The sequence below is a fragment of the Oncorhynchus clarkii genome, chromosome 27, assembly GCF_045791955.1.
Source record: "Oncorhynchus clarkii lewisi isolate Uvic-CL-2024 chromosome 27, UVic_Ocla_1.0, whole genome shotgun sequence".
NCBI classification, from domain to species: domain Eukaryota; kingdom Metazoa; phylum Chordata; class Actinopteri; order Salmoniformes; family Salmonidae; genus Oncorhynchus; species Oncorhynchus clarkii.
In genome coordinates this window covers 2,568,364-2,589,510 of record NC_092173.1, presented here as the reverse complement: position 1 = coordinate 2,589,510, position 21,147 = coordinate 2,568,364, and the positions used below count along the sequence as shown (strand labels likewise).

General features: G+C 43.4%; 1 protein-coding gene across 2 annotated transcripts in view; it reads left to right on the top strand.

Moving 5' to 3' along the window:
* Positions 1-770: 770 nt before the first annotated feature.
* LOC139386167 (dedicator of cytokinesis protein 10-like) overlaps positions 771-21,147 on the top strand; it is a 122,298-nt gene continuing 101,921 nt past the window's right edge. Inside the window, exon 1 of one of the 2 annotated variants that reach the window (XM_071131627.1) lies at positions 771-1,171. In XM_071131627.1, coding sequence (XP_070987728.1) covers positions 1,004-1,171 — 168 coding nt within the window. In that variant the 5' untranslated portion in view covers positions 771-1,003. The remainder of the gene's footprint in view (positions 1,172-21,147) is intronic. The other variant, XM_071131626.1, reaches the window with a different exon arrangement.

Here is a 21,147-nt window from a genome sequence, read left to right as displayed (position 1 = left end):
GTTCAAACCCCCGAGCTGACAAGGTACAATACTGTCGTTCTGCCCCTGAACAGGCAGTTAACCCACTGTTCCTAGACCGTCATTGAAAATAAGAATTTGTTGTTAACTGACTTGCCTAGTAAAATAAAAATATTCTCCTACTTTTTCTTGCTCTGAAATCTGCTTTTCGGTGCAGGCGGCAGCACTCTAGGTACCGCGAAGTGAGTGTACAGTATGAGCCAGATTTCAACATTCTTAAGTAGGAGAGAGGAAGAGAAAGAAGTGCGGAGTGAGAGATAGTGTGTGGAGTAGGTGTCTGGTCTGGATAGTTGAACGACACTGAAACTGCTGATGTAACACAGCTGGTTGTTTTAGACACGCATGCACAGACACACACACACACTCACCCCTTTGCGTATGCATAGTGCAATTCCCGGAGCTTGCTCCAGCTTGGATTGACTTCCAGGCGTTTTACCATCTCCCTCTCAATCAGAATATTTGTGTGAGTGTGTACAGTATGTGTGGAAGAGGGAGGGAGTGCACGAGACCTAGAGGGAGCGGGTGAGACTGGGTGGTAGTGCGTGCGTGCCTGTGTGTGTGTGTGTTTGACCGTCAGTTCTGGTCAGCTGATGGCCGTGGCTTGCTTCGATTGGAGGAGCCAGCTGTGTTCAGCTGCAGTGTAGGCAGATCAGTGCGGAGAGTGGAGAGACAAGGCAGCCTCTGTCTCCTGCAGCCGGAGGGAGCCCAGCGCTCAGCAGTGCAGAGCTAGAGGAGAGCAGTGGGTCTGCAGTACGAAGCAGGCAGGCAGGGCTGGAGCACCGGTGCTTTAGGACTGGAGCAGGGCTACAGGGGGAACCTGGGCTAACCTAATCTGGACTGGACTAGGCTGTAGCTGGGCTTTCCTGAACTTAGCTCCATTAGGCTGGTCCAAGGTCCAGACTGCTAGGGACAGGTTGGCCAGAGCTGGGTGGTGATCCCAGGGCAGAGGGCTCTGTCTGGGGGTGACGTGGTTGGGTACCTGGGTATGGGCTGCTCGGCCAGCTTGGTGCTTCTCCAGGCCCTGCGTTCCGTGGGCCGGGCCAACTGTGCCCACATGTGCTCCCGCCAGGACCAGCTATCCCCGGATGTCCTGCCGCCCGGCGAGGGCCACGCCACCTCCGGGGGAAGTAGAGCCCTCACCATCATCGTTATGGTAACTAACATCAGACTGCGGAGCTGTAGGCTGCAGCCTCCCTTGTTCCTTTGTTGGGGGTTGGGGGGTGTGTAAGAGGGCTAGAGGGAATCTGTTTGGTCTCCTATTTTTGGATATGAGGGTTTTACCATGTGGTTTTCTCCCCTTGCTGTATGTTAGTGTGTCCTCTGTGTGTGTGTGTGTGTGTGTGTGTGTGTGTGTGTGTGTGTGTGTGTGTGTGTGTGTGTGTGTGTGTGTGTGTGTGTGTGTGTGTGTGTGTGTGTGTGTGTGTGTGTGTGTGTGTGTGTGTGTGTGTGTGTGTGTGTGTGTGTGTGTGTGTGTGTGTGTGCGTGTGACTGAGTGTGTGTGTGCATGGGTGTGTGAAGGGTAATGTACAGTATTATCGAGGAGCGAGGCATGACGTGATCAGAGCTGTGTGAGGGAGTGGGGCGAAAACAGAAGCAGGGGGCTGGCGGGGGTGTACAGGGAGAGAAGTGGGGTGGGGGGCTGTCTGGGGTTCAGTCCTGAGGAATTTAGTTTCTGTGGGAAAAATGTGCCTCATTGCTCATGGTTCGTCTAGTAGGCTGCTGATAAGATGTGAGTGTTTGTCTAAGTCAACGGGTGAATGAATGAACAAATGTAGGATACTGGACTTGTCAACATTCTTATGTTTCTGTCTGTGAGTGACAGTGATACTGATTGTGCAATACCATTTGGATCCATTATTAGGAGCAGTAGGGTGAAGTTGCCCCTATACGCTGCTCTTGGTTCAGTTTAGCATTTTCCCTACTAATGGTTAAGGCCATGATTGTGGAGGGGAAGCTGATCCAAGATCTGTACCTAGAGGAAGGTTGACCCCAGAGTTATTAAGACAGCGTTGAGACGTGACAGCTTGGTTCATGATGATTCATAAATTAGTAGGCGTGACATCAGTGGGGAGTCTGAGACGGATGGTATGTGAGGTGAGGATATACCCAGGGTGGCAAGGTGGTGCCGAGGAGCAGGGGTGTAGAGATATTTAATAGTTACCCCTGTTGAATGGTGACGACAATCCTGGCTGCATCTGTATTTCAATGTCCCTGTCTGTCCGACCGTCCATATGCCTGGTCGTTGTATGGACAATCCCCCTCTCTGGGACACGCATCAATATCAGCCTCTGTTTCCCCGAGGGCTGCATGGATGACAACATTGAAGAAGTAGAAAAAATGTCAGGCTCATTTTGGCAGGGGTGTGATCCATAAAGTTTGCCTGACGACTCAAACTGAGTCCTTACGCTGCTCTGTCGCTCGCTACGTACTTCAGTCTGAGACTGCAATCATTGAAGTAGTTTGTGGTGACGTCAAAATGAGGGGCGTTGTACAAAACAACGGCATCGGCGTTTGGACGTAACCAATCGGAGGAACAAAGTCAATGATACGTTTTCAAAATGTCGCTTTACCCACGTGTGTTTTGGCTCTGGTGCAACCCGTCGTTTTTGTGTGACCAATCAGACGATCTAGAATGTATTTCCATTCTAGACATCGTAGGGGAGGCTAGCCAGGCAACCACAAAGTTCTCTCTCTCTCTCCTCACATATACCAGAGGAACCTGTCTGTCTACCCACTCACCTTCTCCTTGTGGCACTTAAAGTCTTGTTCATCTGCAGACTGGACCCATGCACGGTGTAGTCCTCTCTGCTGGAAGGAGCCGGAGAGAGACAGAGGAAGAAAAGACTGGGAGGGTAAAAGACTCCTGGTCTGGTTATCTTCCCTTCTCTGCTTTCCTCTCCTTTTTTCTGGTCCTGCACAGGGGCACGAGTAAGACGCTCGGGCAGACCTTTCTTCTGTACGGTAGTCTGCAGGGAGCTGAGGACTCGTAATCCTCCTGGTCCATTAAGACATTGACCCACATCTGACCTGACGGTGTAGGAGAGGAAGCAGGACGGACAGTTATGGGCTGGGAAAAGAGTCTGCACTGAGCTCACAGTGATGGAAGACATGAAGAACTTAAATGAATTAATCTATGTAATGCATGTTGGGAGGGAAGTAGAGAGCGCTCCAACCAACATGAGTCGAGGGGATGGCCAAAAATCACAAGAACATAAAAAAAGCATGTTAATATGTTTTATAGACATTTTTTAGGTAGCCTAGTGGTTAGAACGTTGGGTCAGTAACCGAAAGGTTGCTAGATTGAATCCCCAAGCTGACAAGGTATAAATCTGTCATTCCGCCCCTGAACAAGGCAGTTAACCCACTGTTCTTACGCCAAATAGTTAAATCTTGGTTTCTTCTGACCAGAGAATCTTGTTTCTCATGGTCTGAAAGTATTTTGGTTCACCTCCCTGACCAAGGTCCTTCTCCTCCGATTGCTCAGTTTGACTGGCCTGCCAGCTCTAGGAAAAGTCTTGGTGGTTCGAAACTTCTTCCATTTAAGAATGATGGAGGCCACTGTGCTCTTGGGGACCTTCAATGCTGCAGAAATGTTTTGGTACCCTTCCCCAGATCGGTGCCTCAACAGAATCCTGTTTCGGAGCTCTACGGACAATTCCTTCGACCTCATGGCTTGGTTTTTGCTCTGACATGCACTGTCAACTGTATGACCAGGTGTGTGCCTTTCCAAATCATGTACAATCAATTGAATTTACCACAGGTGGACTCCAATCAAGTTGTAGAAACATCTCAAGGATGATCAATGGAAACAGGATGCACCTGAGCTCAATTCCGAGTCTTATAGCAAAGGGTACTTATGTAATAAATTTGCAAACATGTCTAAACACCTGATTTTGCTTTGCCATTATGGGGTGTTGTGTATAGATTGCTGTGGGAATTGTTATTTAATCAATTTTAGAAGAAGGCTGTAACGTAACAAAATGTGGAAAAAGTCAACGGGTCTGAATACTTCCCCGAAGGCTCTGTACATTGCTGTCAAAACATTTTTCACGTCTTCCATCACTGTGAGCTCAGTGCATACTCTATTCCCAGCATTTTGACTGCAATGTATCTCCATAAATAGCAACAAAAAAGTAATCAAGTTCAGGGTGAGGGCTGCAGTATGAAGCTCATTAAACTAAGGTTGATTGAGGTCCAGACATTAGGCTGTTCTCAGTCTCTCCATGGTCCCTATCTGTCTGTCGCTGACACTGGTGTTAAGAGGAAATATGTAACGACTTCCTGCCATTCCATTCCTTCATCTCTGCTTCTCTATCTCCTCCCTCTCTCGGCAGGTTGTGTTGGGCCAGTAACAAAAGGTTGCTGGTTTGAATACCCGAGCCGACGAGGTGAAAAATATGCTGATGTGCCCTTGAGCCAAGCACTTAACCCTAATTTGCTCTAACCCTAATAATATATTTGTTTACCTGCCTCCTTCCCCTGTTCATAAGAGTATGATATTCTCACTCTCTGTACTCTCTAGCCCTCTCTCTTTACTCTTTCCCGCCCTCTCCTCCCCCTCTTTTTCTCTCTCCCCCTCTATCCCCTCATCTCTCATTATCTCTGTCTCTCTCTCTACCCCCCCCCCCTCCTCTCTCCCCCTTGCTTTCTCTCTCTCTGTAGTAGATGTGGACTGAGTTGATGTGATCCAGATGGCGATAGCTGCAGTCTGGTCCTGGACCCTGTCCTGTGCTGTTTCAGCACTAGGAAACATAAACTCTCTGGCTCCCATCATACAACAGACTATTACTGCCTCCCAAACGGCACCTATATTCCTACAGTACATAGTGCTGTGTACTGCTTTTGACCAGAGCCCTATGTGCCCTGATCAAAAGGAGTGCTCTGCAAAGGGAATAGGGTGCCATTTGGGACATAGATATAAATTGTAATTGAGATAAACATTCCCAGCTTCTACAGGTGGTCACACTCCAAGATATTACATGACCTTGGACCTACCTTGTCAGCTCTGCTTTTCATCTGTTTCCTTCCGTCTTCTCTTGTGTTTTCTCTGATCATATCGCTCTCTCGCTTTCTCTCAATTCAAAGGGATTTATTGGCATGGGAAGCTTATGTTTACATTGCCAAAGCAAGTGAAATAGATAATAAACAAAAGTGAAATTAACAATATAAAATGAACAGCAAACATTACTTATGCAAATGTTCCAAAGGAGTAGACATTTTAAATGTCATATTATGGCGATGTGCAAATAGTTACAAAAGGGAAAATGAATAAACATAAATATGGGTTGTATATACAATGGTGTTTGTTCTTCACTGGTTGCCCTTTTCTTGTTGCAACAGGTCACAAATCTTGCTGCTGTGATGTAATTCACTGGCTTGTATGCGAAGCAGTAATTGTTTCAAAACATCTCCTGCCATGTCACTGATGCGTCGTGAATTCACTTTTTTTTTAAAACAGGGCTATACATTTGGGTGAGTTTTTTTCCTCGCCTAAGTAGCCTCGTTTCACTGCCAAAAATAAAATTAAACGATCTAGTGTTCGGCAAAATAACACAATGTCAAATACAGGTAGCCTAGTCAAATAATTAACATCTAATCACATTAACCGTTACTCTCTCGCGGGAAACCTTAACTCTTGCGCAGACATTTAGAAACTAAACAAGACCATTTGAAAAATAACCCACGGGAGTGTTTTGAGCGAGAATAAAGACGACTTTCGAGTAGTAAGACGGATAGTGTTACTACAGCTCCTGCTATATGTCCGTTACGTTTATTGGGTGTATTTATTTTATTTTATTTTTTTACATTTATTTAACTAGGCAGGGGCAGCACGACAGGTTTTTACCTTGTCAGCTCGGGGATTCGATCCAACAACCCAACGCTCTAACAACTAGGCTACCTGCCGCCCCAATTAAGGTAGACATCCTCTTCTGCAAACCACTGGAAACCAGGTCAACATGAGAGGATATTTTTTAATTACTGGACAAAAGCCATGACAGGGAGACATAGTGGAGTGGTAACGCACATGCAAGCAGTTGCTCCCGACGCCACTTGGGTACACAGCAGCATCCACTGAGAGGCTCTTGCAGCCAAAGGAATGCCTGACAGCTTGAAAGACGTTTTGTTTTGGACACTACAGTGAAAATGGTTAAAAGGCCCCTGAACTCTCGTGCGCCGGTTATCAAGGGGAAAAGTATTGACACGTTTTTTGAACTGAGAGACGAGCTTAAAGTTTTCTTTACTGACCATCATTTTCACTTGTCTGACCGCTTGCATGATGACAAGTTTCTCAGATGACTGGCCTATTTGGGGGATGTTTTTTCTCACCTTAATGATCTGAATCTAGGATTACAGGGACTCAACTATATTCAATGATGCACGACAAAATTGAGGCTATGATTAAGAAGTTGGAGCTCTTTTCTGACAACACACAGGTTTTTCCATTATTGTAGGATTTTTTTGTGTGCAAATGAACTCAAGCTTACGGACAATGTCAAATGTGATTATAGCGAAGCACTTGAGTAAGCTGGGTGCGTAATTACGCAGGTACTTTCCCGAAACGGACGACACAAACAACTGGATTCGTTATCCCTTTCATGCCCTGCCTCCAGTCCACTTACCGATATCTGAACAAGAGAGCCTCATCAAAATTGCAACAAGCGGTTCTGTGAAAATGTAATTTAATCAGAAGCCACTTCCAGATTTCTGGATAGGGCTGCGCTCAGAGTTTTTTGCCTAGGCAAATCGCGCTGTTAAGACACTGATGCCCTTTGCAACCACGTACCTATGTGAGAGTGGATTCTCGGCCCTCACTAGCATGAAAACTAAATACAGGCACAGACTGTGTGGACTGAGACTCTCTCCAATACAACCTAACATTACAGAGTTATGTGCATCCTTTCAAGCACACCCTTCTCATTAACCTGTGGTGAGTTATTCACAATTTTTGTTGAACAAATAAGGTTTTATATGTAAGATGACTAAATAAAGAGCAAAATTATTGATTATTATTATTTGTGCCCAGGCCCTATAAGAGCTCTTTGTCACTTCCCACGAGACGCGTTGTGACAAACTCATACTCATTCTTATGTTTAATAAATGTATCATATAGTGTGTGTGTGGCAGGCTTACAATGATGTCAAAAAAACAACATTTGAGAGTGCACTGACCCATGTGCTAGATGGAGGTTGAATGTTTGAAGGGCTACGGGACTATAAAAAGTTTGGGAACCAATGTTCTAGGGCAACGGTGTCTAGATGGAATTTGTATTTGTAGTTCTGACATCTGGACCTTTTTTGGAACACCATTATTTTTGTCTTACTGAGATTTACTGTCAGGGCCCAAGTCTGACATAATCTGTGCAGAAGATATAGGTGCTGCTGTAGACCCTCCTTGATTGTGGACAGAAGCACCAGATCATCAGCAAACAATAGACATTTGACTTCAGATTTCAGTAGGGTGTGGCCGGGTGCTGCAGACTGTCCTAGTGCCTTCGCCAATTCGTTGATATATATGTTGAAGATGGTGGGGCTCAAGCTGCATCCCTGTCTCACCCCACGGCTCTGTGGAAAGAAATGTGTGTGTTTTTGTCCATTTTAACCGCACACTTGTTGTTTGTGTACACAGATTTTATAATGTTGTATGTTTTTCCCCCAACACTGCTTTCCATCAATTTGTATTGTAGACCCTCATGCCAAATTGAGTCAAAAGCTTTTTTGAACTCAACCAAGCATGAAAAGACTTTGCCTTTGTTTTGGTTTGTTTGTTTGTCAATTACGGTGTGCAGGGTGAATACATGGTAAAAGCCAATATGACATTTGCTCAGAACAGTGTTTTCACTGGGGAAATGTACAAGTCTGCTGTTAATGATAATGCAGAGGATTTTCTCAAGGTTGCTGTTGACGCATATCCCACAGTAGTTATTTGGGTCAGATTTGTCTCCACTTTTGTGGATTGGGGTGATCAGTCCTTTGTTCCAAATATTGGGGAAGATGCCAGAGCTGAGGATGATGTTAAAGAGTTTAAGTAAAGCCAATTGGAATTTTTGGTCTGTATATTTTATCATTTCATTTAGGATAACATCAACACCATAATCAACATCAACGCCTTTTTGGGTTGGAGGGTTTGTATTTTGGCCTGTGTAATTGGAGAATTCAGTGTGTTCTGGTAGTGTTTAATAGTTGATTCGAAGATTTTGTATTTGATCATGTATATGTTTTTGCTGTTTGGTCTTTGTTATAGAGCCCAAATGTATCTACAGTGGGGCAAAAAAGTATTTAGTCAGCCACCAATTGTGCAAGTTATCCCACTTAAAAAGATGAGAGAGTCTTGTAATTTTCATCATAGGTACACTTCAACTATGACAGACAAAATGAGAAAAAAAATCCAGAAAGTCACGTTGTAGGATTTTTAATCAATTTATTTGCAAATGATGGTGGAAAATAAGTATTTGGTCAATAACAAAAGGTTATCTCAATACTTTGTTATATACCCTTTGTTGGCAATGACAGAGGTCAAACGTTTTCTGTAAGTCTTCACAAGGTTTTCACACACTGTTGCTGGTATTTTGGCCCATTCCTCCATGCAGATCTCCTCTAGAGCAGTGATGTTTTGGGGCTGTTGCTGGGCAACACGGACTTTCAACTCCCTCCAAAGATTTTCTATGGGGTTGAGATCTGGAGACTGGCTAGGCCACTCCAGGACCTTGAAATGCTTCTTACGAAGCCACTCCTTCGTTGCCCGGGTGGTGTGTTTGGGATCATTGTCATGCTGAAAGACCCAGCCACGTTTCATCTTCAATGCCCTTGCTGATGGAAGGAGGTTTTCACTCAAAATCTTACGATACATGGCCCCATTCATTCTTTCCTTTACACGGATCAGTCGTCCTGGTCCCTTTGCAGAAAAACAGCCCCAAAGCATGATGTTTCCACCCCCATGCTTCACAGTAGGTATGGTGTTCTTTGGATGCAACTCAGCATTCTTTGTCCTCCAAACACGACGAGTTGAGTTTTTACCAAAAAGTTCTATTTTGGTTTCATCTGACCATATGACATTCTCCCAATCTTCTTCTGGATCATCCAAATGCTCTCTAGCAAACTTCAGACGGGCCTGGACATGTACTGGCTTAAGTAGGGGGACACGTCTGGCACTGCAGGATTTGAGTCCCTGGCGGCGTAGTGTGTTACCGAGGGTAGGCTTTGTTACTTTGGTCCCAGCTCTCTGCTGGTCATTCACTAGGTCACCCCGTGTGGTTCTGGGATTTTTGCTCACCGTTCTTGTGATCATTTTGACCCCACGGGGTGAGATCTTGTGTGGAGCCCCAGATCGAGGGAGATTATCAGTGGTGTTGAATGTCTTCTATTTCCTAATAATTGCTCCCACAGTTGATTTCTTCAAACCAAGCTGCTTACCTATTGCAGATTCAGTCTTCCCAGCCTGGTGCAGGTCTACAATTTTGTTTCTGGTGTCCTTTGACAGCTCTTTGGTCTTGGCCATAGTGGAGTTTGGAGTGTGACTGTTTGAGGTTGTGGACAGGTGTCTTTTATACTGATAACAAGTTCAAACAGGTGCCATTAATACAGGTAACAAGTGGAGGACAGAGGAGCCTCTTAAAGAAGAAGTTCCAGGTCTGTGAGAGGAAGAAATCTTGCTTGTTTGTAGGTGACCAAATACTTATTTTCCACCATAATTTGCAAATAAATTCATAAAAAATCCTACAATGTGATTTTCTGGAATTTTTTTCTCATTTTGTCTGTCATAGTTGAAGTGTACCTATGATGAAAATTACAGGCCTCTCTCATCTTTTTAAGTGAGAGAACTTGCACAATTGTTGGCTGACTAAATACTTTTTTGCCCCACTGTATGTGTCTCTCTCCCCCAGCCTACATTCTCTCTCTCTCGCGCTCTCTCTCTCTCTCTTTAACTCTAATACTTTTTCTATTTGTTTATTGTGATATCTTATGTTGTTCTTGCCTATAACTGTTCTGTACTTTAGCAGATATTTGTACATGTTATGTGGACCCCAGGAAGAGTAGCTGCTGAATGTGCAGTAGTTAATGGGGATCCTAATTAACTTAACTCTCTCTCTGTCTATTTTCTCTTTGTCTCTTTCTCTCTCTGTGTCTCTCTCCCTCAGTCTATTTTCTCTCTCTCTCGTTCACACCCCTGTTTGATAAGCAGTCGCTGCTAATTCCAAGGCCTGCACTCATTCTATTTTAATCCTGCACAGCTGCAGTTTACTGACAGAATCAGCACAGGGGTGGATGGAGAGAAAGGGAGAAAATAAGGAGAAAGGGGCTGTTTGGTGGGATGTGGAAGTGAGTGAGTCAGGGTGGGTAGACAGGAAAGAGGGAGAGATGGAGGGATGGAAGCAGCCCAGACAGCTGAGGCAGAATTCGAGGGGGGAATAAGGGAAGGAGGAAAGGAAGGAGAGAGAGAGAGGTGGTTGGATGTTTGATGGGCTGCAGGTGTTTTAGAAGCTTGTTAAAGGACTTAATGGGCTGGTGTGCAACAGAGCCTGTTGATGAAGCACACTGATGGAGATTTTCTAAATATTAAGCAATTATGGAACTCAAAATAGTTTGAAATAAGGAGGAAGAATGGTACTACTACCACTACTAATAGCAGTACTACTATATGGGATCAATGTGTCCTCTCTTACTGGAAGTTTAGAGGTGTCAACCATTAATCTCGTGTGTGTGTGTGTGTGTGTGTGTGTGTGTGTGTGTGTGTGTGTGTGTGTGTGTGTGTGTGTGTGTGTGTGTGTGTGTGTGTGTGTGTGTGTGTGTGTGTGTGTGTGTGTGTGTGTGTGTGTGTGTGTGTGTGTGTGTGTGTGTGTGTGTGTGTGTGAGAGAGAGACACTGTTTCCCTGATCTGCCTGAGAAAAGTGGTCTGTGGTCTAACTGTCACTAAGAGCAAGAGAGAAGGGGGCTAGCTAGAGGGAAGACGGAGAGGTACATAACATTGAGTATGACACACTCACGGTGTGTTTTCAGACTGTACTGTCTCTCTGTCCATTAGATACAAGTTAGGTCCATCTGTATAGGGTCGTCTATATGAATTCAATCACTTTATGACCTTACCCCTTTTGATTTTAACAAAACGTTCCATACATTTTTGCCCATTGCAGAAGGGGTCAGAAAGTGACTTTTTGAACCTGAATGCCAAAACATTTAGGAGAAAGAGGTGCTCAAAAGTTGACCCATTTTGCATACTACACCCTAGCATGAGGCATCCATGTTTTAATCACTGAAAAACATCAACGGTTGAGTTTGGTATCATTTGAAAGCCTGAAGCATGAAATACAGCCAAAGACCATTATTCCTCCTCCACCAAACTTTACAGTTGGCACTATGCATTGGGGCAGGTAGCGTTCTCCTTGTATCCGCCAAACTCAGATTCGTCCTTCAGACTACCAGATGGTGAAGCGGCATTCATCAATCCAGCGAATACGTTTCCACTGCTACAGATTCCAATGGCGGCGAGCTTTACACCACTCCATGCTACACTTGTCATTGCGCATGGTGATCTTAGGCATGTGTGCAGCTGTTTTGGCCATTGAAACCCATTTAAAGAAGCTCCAGGCGAACAGCTGCTGACGTTGCTTCCAGAGGCAGTTTGGAACTCGGTAGTGAGTGTTGCAACCGAGGACAGATGACTTTTACGCACTACTCGCTTCAGTACTCGGCAGTCCCGTTCTGTGAGCTTGTGTGGCCTACCACTTCGCGGCTGAGCCGTTGTTGCTCCTAGACGTTTTCACTTCACAATAACAGCACTTACTGTTGACCGGGGCAGCTCTAGCAGGGCAGGAATTTGTCGAACTGACTTGTTGGAAAGGATGCATTCTATGACAGTGCCACGTTGAAAGTCACTGATCTCTTCAGTAAGGCCATTCTACTGCCAATGATTTTCTATGGCTGTGTGCTCGATTTTTATATACCTGTCAATAAAGGGTGTGGCTGAAATAGCCGAATACACTTGAAGGGGTGTCCACATACTTTTGTGTATATACAGTGTATGTTGGACCTTAGACCCTAATTTACATAATCTAGGGTTTTTCATGTGTGTCCACCATCAGTTGAGACACAGCATACTCTTGAATACAGGGTGGGTGCCAATTCACTCATAGAAACATAATCCATAGAATGGACCTATCCCTTCAGACCACTGAAATTAGCTGGTACACTATTGACATTAATATTGTATTGACATTTTTACTTCCATTTACTACCACAAAGATAGATGGCCACCGCTCCACCCACCGTTGAATGTAAACTTAGATGGGAATATATTTTCTATGATCTATATTTCTATGATTTCAATAGCTTTCCTATGAAAGATTGATAGTATAATTTGAAAAGAACAGATATTCCCATTCAAGTAAACAAACCCTGATGTGTGGACCTCCAGCCATCTTTATGGTACTATGTGAAAGTTGAAATGTAATGTTTAGCAGCTACATTTATCAGCCAAAACATGACACTTTATTCAAGAGCATGTCGTGTCTCAACCGATGGCGGGCGCAAGATGAACACCTCAGATGACATAAAACAGTGACTAAGCTACAAAAGTGAAAATGATGAAAATGTTCGATAATTGCCCATTTAAAGGTTAAAAATTGACATAATGTTGAGAGAAAAAAAAACGTTTTCAAGAAATTATAAAATAGTTTGACCATCCTGATTGTAAGCTTTCAAATGATATCAAATTCAACCGTTTCTCTTTTTCAGTAATGAAGACATGACCGTGTCATTGTAGGGTGAGGTATGCAAAATGGGTCAACTTTGAGCAGCTTTATCTCCTGAATGTTTTGGTGTCGAAAAGTTATTGAAATCAAATGGAATGGCCCTATACTAACATATGCCTGGAGAGTTGTTGATCTGAGGTGTGCGTCCCAATTGGCACCCTATTGTTCCCTATATAGTGCGCTACTTTCTCTATATAATGCATTACTATGGGCTCTGGTCAAAAGTAATGCACTATATAGGGAATAGGCAGGGCTGGATTAATGCAGGGGCTTACCAGTGCTGAAGCCCCTGGGCCCAGGCCGTGGGGGGCCGAAGAGGCATGTAATTAAGGAAATGTGTATTAAGGAAATATATACGGTATATACAGTGGACAAAACATTAATGACACCTTCCTAATAATGAGTTGCACCCCTCCCCTTTTCCCTCAGAACAGCCTCAATTTGTTGGGGCTTGGACTCAAAGTCTTCCACACGGATTCTGGCACACGTTGACTAAAATGCTTCCCACAGTTGTGTCAAGTTGGCTGGATGTCCTTTGGGTGGTGGACCATTCTTGATACACACGGGAAGCTGTTGAGCGTGAAAAACCCAGCAGCGTTGCAGTTCTTGACACAAACTGGTGCACCTGACACCTACTACCATACCCCGTTCAAAGGCACTTAAATATTTTGTCTTGCCCATTCACCTTCTGAATGGCACACACACACACAAGCCATGTCTCAATTGTCTCAAGGCTTAAAAATCCTACTTTAACCTGTCTCCTCCCCTTCATCTACACCGATTGAAGTGTATTTAACAAGTGACATCAATAAGGAATCATAGCTTTCACCTGGTCAGTCTGTCATTGAAAAAGCAGGTGTCCTTAATGTTTTGTACACTCAGTGTAATATATACAGTGGGGCAAAAAAGTATTTAGTCAGCCACCAATTGTGCAAGTTCCCCCACTTAAAAAGATGAGAGAGGCCTGTAATTTTCATCATAGGTACACTTCAACTATGACAGACAAAATGAGAAAAAAAAATCCAGAAAATCACATTGTAGGATTTTTTAATGAATTTATTTGCAAATTATGGTGGAAAATAAGTATTTAGTCACCTACAAACAAGCAAGATTTCTAGCTCTCACAGACCTGTAACTTCTTCTTTAAGAGGCTCCTCTGTCCTCCACTTGTTACCTTTATTAATGGCACCTGTTTGAACTTGTTATCAGTATAAAATACACCTGTCCACAACCTCAAACAGCCACACTCCAAACTCCACTATGGCCAAGACCAAAGAGCTGTCAAAGGACACCAGAAACAAAATTGTAGAACTGCACCAGGCTGGGAAGACTGAATCTGCAATAGGTAAGCAGCTTGGTTTGAAGAAATCAACTGTGGGAGCAATTATTAGGAAATGGAAGACATACAAGACCACTGATAATCTCCCTCGATCTGGGGCTCCACGCAAGATCTCACCCCGTGGGGTCAAAATGATCACAAGAACGGTGAGCAAAAATCCCAGAACCACACGGGGGGACCTAGTGAATGACCAGAGCTGGGACCAAAGTAACAAAGCCTACCATCAGTAACACACTACGCCGCCAGGGACTCAAATCCTGCAGTGCCAGACGTGTCCCCCTGCTTAAGCCAGTACATGTCCAGGCCCGTCTGAAGTTTGCTAGAGAGCATTTGGATGATCCAGAAGAAGATTGGGAGAATGTCATATGGTCAGATGAAACCAAAATATAACTGTTTGGTAAAAACTCAACTCGTTGTGTTTGGAGAACAAAGAATGCTGAGTTGCATCCAAAGAACACCATACCTACTGTGAAGCATGGGGGTGGAAACATCATGCTTTGGGGCTGTTTTTCTGCAAAGGGACCAGGACGACTGATCCGTGTAAAGGAAAGAATGAATGGGGCCATGTATCGTGAGATATTGAGTGAAAACCTCCTTCCATCAGCAAGGGCATTGAAGATGAAACGTGGCTGGGTCTTTCAGCATGACAATGATCCCAAACACACCGCCCGGGCAACGAAGGAGTGGCTTCGTAAGAAGCATTTCAAGGTCCTGGAGTGGCCTAGCCAGTCTCCAGAGCTCAACCCCATAGAAAATCTTTGGAGGGAGTTGAAAGTCCGTGTTGCCCAGCAACAGCCCCAAAACATCACTGCTCTAGAGGAGATCTGCATGGAGGAATGGGCCAAAATACCAGCAACAGTGTGTGAAAACCTTGTGAAGACTTACAGAAAATGTTTGACCTCTGTCATTGCCAACAAAGGGTATATAACAAAGTACTGAGATAAACTTTTGTTATTGACCAAATACTTATTTTCCACCATATTTTGCCAATAAAATGTGGTCCCATGGTGTTTATACTTGAGTTCTATTGTTTGTACAGATGAACGTGGTACTTTCAGGCATTTGGAAATTGCTCCCAAGGATCAACCAGACTTGTGGACGTCTACGATTTTTTTTCTGAGGTCTTTACTGATTTCTTTTGATTTTCCCATGATGTCAAGGAAAGAGGCACTGAGTTTGAAGGTAAAGCCTTGAAATATGCACAAAGTAGATGTCCTATCCGACTTGTCAAATCTATAGTTTGTTAACAAGAAATTTGTGGAGTGGTTGAAAAATGAGTTTTAATGATTCCAACCTAAGTGTATGTAAACTTCTGACTTCAACTGTATGTTACCAATTGAACGACATCTATTGCAGGATAAATCAATGTTAAAGTTTACATAGCTGACCATATATGGATTTTCAATTTTACTTTGTGTTGGTTGTGTAGGCTTCTTCTAACCCATCACTTTCTACTACATATAAATAATATGATTCAATTATATCTTTACATTAAAAACCAAAGTCTATCAGAATTCCAGTCATTCCAATAAATGTTATACCCCTTGATCTTCAAGAATAGGACTTGGAAATATGGAAGTATAGATTATCCCCCCCCCAAAATCCTGAGCATATCCCCAAAACAAAGGACTTATTAGCCAGCCCTACTCTGTTGATTATGATTTTGCTTTCATGGAGGACTGATTGGGCTGAGCTTATGGAATGGCATGCTTTGAGCACTACAGAAAAGTGCTATTTACACGTGGGAAATGAATGCCATATGTTGCATTTGCTATAGGCCTACTGTTTACCTTTTTGTTGGTGACACTTTGATTTCTTGATAAGGATGAAACAATTACAAAATGGGCTCCCCACCTCTGTTTTGGTAAATAAAATAGCTGAAGGACGGGCCTGGAGAAATGTAACCACTCTCAGATTAATAGACAGAGTTATGGATGCAAGGACTGACCGTCCATGATATCAAAACTATTGTTTTAACCACATTATGAGGCTATACAATGTTTGTTTACATTTACAATGTTTACAAACATAAGCTTATATTTTGGGTTATCATGGAGTGTGACAGTTGAACTAAGTTCATGAGGCATTTATAAGTTATATTCTTCAAGAATCAATGGATATATGTATACAGTTTCAGTCAAAAGTTTGGACACACCTACTCATTTAAGGGTTTTCTTTATTTTTTACTATTTTCTACATTGTAGAGTAATTGTGAAGACATCAACACTATGAAATAACACATATGTAGTAACCAAAAAAGTGTAAAACAGATCTAAATATATTTGAGATTTGAGATTTGAGATTCTTCAAAGTAGCCACCCTTTGCCTTGATAACAGCTTTGCACACTCTTGGCATTCTCTCAACCAGCTTCATGAAGGAGTCACATGAAATGCATTTCAATTAACAAGTGTGCCTTGTTAAGTGGAATTTCTTTCCTTAATGCGTTTGAGCCACTCAGTTGTGTTGTGACAAGGTAGGGTTGGTATACCAAGTCGGTAAAAGACCAAGTCCATATTATGGCATGAACAGCTCAAATAAGCAAAGAGAAATGACAGTCCATCATTACTTTAAGACATGAAGGTCAGTCAATCTGGAAAATTTCAAGAACTTTGAAAGTTTCTTCAAGTGCAGTCACAAAAACCATTAAGCGCAATGATGATACTGGCTCTCATGAGATCCGCCACAGGAATAGAAGACCCAGAGTTACCTTTGCTGTAGAGGATAAGTTCATTAGAAGTCGGCAATTAACTGCACCTCAGATTGCAGCCCAAATAAATGCTTCAGAGAGTTCAAGTAACAGACACATCTCAACATCAACTGTTCAGAGGAGACTGTATGAATCAGGCCTTCATGGTCGGACACCAATAAGAAGAAGAGACTTGCTTGGGCCAAGAAACACAAGCAATGGACATTAGACCGGTGGACATCTGTCCTTTGGTCTGATGAGTCCAAATTTGAGATTTTTGGTTTCAACTGCCCTGTCTTTGTGAGACGCAGAGAGTGTGAACAGCCGTCCACAACAGCCACAATCTGTGAGGCGCTAATAGCTGAATGAGAGCAGCAGTGTGATTCACATCAATGCGCTTTGTAGATATCAATAACAAGTGATATCCGTATCGCCGTAGACTACACCACTGCCGGCATCCTTACCACCAAGCGTTTATTCAAGTTGGATAATCTTTGGATGCCGACAGCAGTCGCACCATTGGAAGACATAGCTTGGACTGTAGCCTACAAGAGCCTATTCCTGCACCTTTCCCGAGATCCATCAAACACATTTGGCGTGTCATCATAGTGGTCTCTGACTTGTGGTCAGACTCGCTCAGGTGGAACAAATTTAAACTTGTGCCTTTTTTCAATGCTGATTTTAATCAAGTGTCAAAGATTTTTTTCTTGCAAACATCCTTTCAGATTTTAAACGTAATCCTCGAAGTAATCATCTACTTTTTCAAAAGTATCTGTATTCTGATTACAATATTTTTGCTGGTAGTGTAACAGATGACAGTTACTGTTTATTTTGCAATCCCTTACATGTAATCCGTTACTCCCCAACCCTGGTAGTTACAGTCTTGTTCTGTTGCTGCAACTCCCCTACGGACTCTGGAGGGGCGAAGGTCGAGAGCCATGCGTTCTCCGAAACACGACCCTGACAAGCACCGATTCTTGACACGCTGCTCGCTGAACCCGGAAGCCAGCCGCACTAATTTGTCAGGGAAAACACCGTCCAGCTGGCGACCATAGTCAGCTTGCAGGCGCCCGCCCCGCCACAAGGAGCCACTAGAGCGCGATGAGACAAGGAAATCCCAGCCGGCCAAACCCTCCCCTAACTGGGCCAATTGTGCGCTGCCTCATGGGTCTCCCGGTCACGGCCGGCTGTGACAGCCTGGGATCGAACCCCGGGTCTGTAGTGACGCCTCACGACTCAAGCCTTAGACCGCTGCGGCACTCTGGAGGCCCCGGATTATATTTCTATGGTTGGTTGCGGCTGTCAGTTTGCCTTTTGCAGATTTCAAAAGTTGTGGGAAATTGTGGGATTGTGGGAAAAACGCTCAATTTGGAAAGTACTAATCCTACTATTGTACATTAACACTTTATGTGAAACCCAGCGTCATAACAAATTATGTTTATTTTTAATAAAATAAGGCAAGTCAGTAAAGAACAAATTCTTATTTTCATTGACGGCCTAGTTCTGCCTGTTCAGGGGCAGAACGACAGATTTGTACCTTGTCAGCTCGGGGGTTTGAACTTGCAACCTTCCGGTTACTAGTCCAACGCTCTAACCACTCTGCCACCCCAAAATGTGCCATCTAACCATGTCATGATATGGCATAGCAGCTGACATAACTTGTCATAACCTGTCATAATATGTTCACAACTCTGTCATGACCCATATGTTTACACCTATTGTGACATATATACTGCATTATTTTTTGGCTAGTTATGACACCTACCTACATAAGAGTGTCAAAACCCACATTTATTTAAAAATATATATTCTCCCAAGAAGTTTCCTTTAAAAAAAAGTTTGTTTCTTAAATCCTTTGTTGTTGTTGTAATGACGACTTGTCATGTTTTTGTCCTCATATTTTATATCACTTGTAGAAAATACAATTTATGACCCTGTCATGAAGCATTATGACCATTCTTTGTCACTTTACTTGGACTAAGAAAATACACTTAATGACACTGTCAAGAAGCATTACGACTATCATAATCATATGCGGCAGATAGGCCTATCACGTACATGCCCTTATATCAGTCATCAGTCAAAAAGAGGGTGCCTTGTCCTGCTCCTGAAATCTGCTCCTCCCAGTCATCAGCAACAGATCACTGGAGTAGGTGCATGTCTGACATCAATGTGTGTGCAATTACAATGATAATATAATATGATACATTTGAATATATACAGTGCCTTGCAAAAGTATTCATACCCCTTGGCGTTTTTCCTATTTTTGTTGCATTACAACCTGTAATTTAAATTGATTTTTATTTGGATTTCATGTAATGGACATACACAAAATAGTCAAAATTTGGTGAAGTGAAATTAAAAAAAAAAAGTGTATACATTTTTTTATAAAAACATAAACGGAAGTGGTGCGTGCTTATGTATTCACCCCCTTTGCTATGAAGCCCCTAAATAAGATCTGGTGCAACCAATTACCTTCAGAAGTCACATAATTAGTTAGATTGCACACATGTGACTTTATTTAAGTGTCACATGATCTGTCACATGATCTCAGTGTATATATATATATACACGTGTTCTGAAAGGTCCCAGAGTCTGCAAGGGGCACCACCAAGCAAGTGGCACCCTGAAGACCAAGGAGATCTCCAAACAGGTCAGGGACAAAGTTGTGGAGAAGTACAGTTGGGTTATAAAAAAAGATCCAAAACTTTGAACATCCTACGGAGTACCATTTCAATCCATTACTAAAAAATGGAAAGAAAATGGCACCACAACAAACCTGCCAAGAGAGGGCCGCCCACGAAAACTCATGGACCAGGCAAGGAGGGCATTAATCAGAGAGGCAACAAAGAGACCAAAGATAACCCTGAAGGAGCTACAAAGCTCCACAGCAGAGATTGGAGTATCTATCCATAGGACCACTTTAAGCCGTAGAGCTGGGCTTTACAGAAGAGTGGCCAGAAAAAAGACACTGCTTAAAAAAAAAAATAAGCAAACACGTTTGGTGTTCACCAAAAGGTATGTGGGAGACTCCCAAAATATGGAAGAACGTACTCTGGTCAAATGAGACTAAAATTGAGCTTTTTGGCCATCAAGGAAAATGCTATGTCTGGCGCAATCCCACCACCTCTCATCACCCTGAGATCATCATCCCCAGAGTAAGGTATGGTGGTGGCAGCATCATGCTGTCGGGATATTTTTCATCGGCAGGGACTGGGAAACTGATCAGAATTGAAGGAATGATGGATGGCACTAAATACAGTGAAATTCTTGAGGGAAACCTGTTTCAGTCTTCCAAAGATTTGAGACTGGGACAGAGGTTCACCTTCCAGCAGGACAATGACCCTAAGCATACTGCTAAAGCAACACTTAAGTGGTTTAAGGAGAATAATTTAAATGTATTGGAATGGCCTAGTCAAAGCCCAGACCTCAATCAAACAAGAATCTGTGGAATGACATAAAGATTGCTGTACACCAGCCGAACCCATCCAACTTGAAGGAGCTGGAGCAGTTTTGCCTTGAAGAATGGGCAAAACTCCCAATGGCTAGATGTGCCAAGCTTATAGAGACATACCCCAAGAGACTTGAAAATCAAATGAAACAAACCACGAAAAAAATCCAAAATCCATCCATTTAATTCTAGGTTGTAAGGCAACAAAATAGGAAAGATGCCAAGGGGGGTGAATACTTTCGCAAGCCACTGTATACACTACCGTTCAAAAGTTTGGGTTCACTTAGAAATGTCCTTGTTTTCAAAAGAAAAGCACATTTTTTGTCCATTAAAATAACATCAAATTGATCAGAAATACAGAGTAGACATTGTTCATGTTGTAAATGACTATTGTAGCTGGAAACGGCAGATAACAAAAAATAATAATAATATCTACATGGGCCCATTATCAGCAACCATCACTCCTGTGTTCCAATGACACTTTGTGTTAGTTAATCCAAGTTTATACTTCTAAAAGGCTAATTGATCATTAGAAAACCCCTTTGCGGGCCTCCCGGGTGGCGCAGTGGTTAAGGGCGCTGTACTGCAGCACCAGCTGTGCCACCAGAGACCCTGGGTTCTCGTCCAGGCTCTGGTGTACCGGCCGCGACCGGGAGGTCCTAGCGTTGTCCGAGTTAGGGAGGGTTTGCCCGGGAGGGATATCCTTGTTTCATCGCGCACCAGCGACTCCTGTGGCGGGCCGGGCGCGCTAACCAAGGTTGCCAGGTGCACGGTGTTGCGGCTGGCTTCCTTGCGGCTGGCTTGGATGTGTGCTGTGTTAAGAAGCAGTGCGGCTTGGTTGGGTTGTGTATTGGACGCATGACTTTCAACCTTTGTCTCTCCCGAGCCCGTACGGGAGTTGAGATCA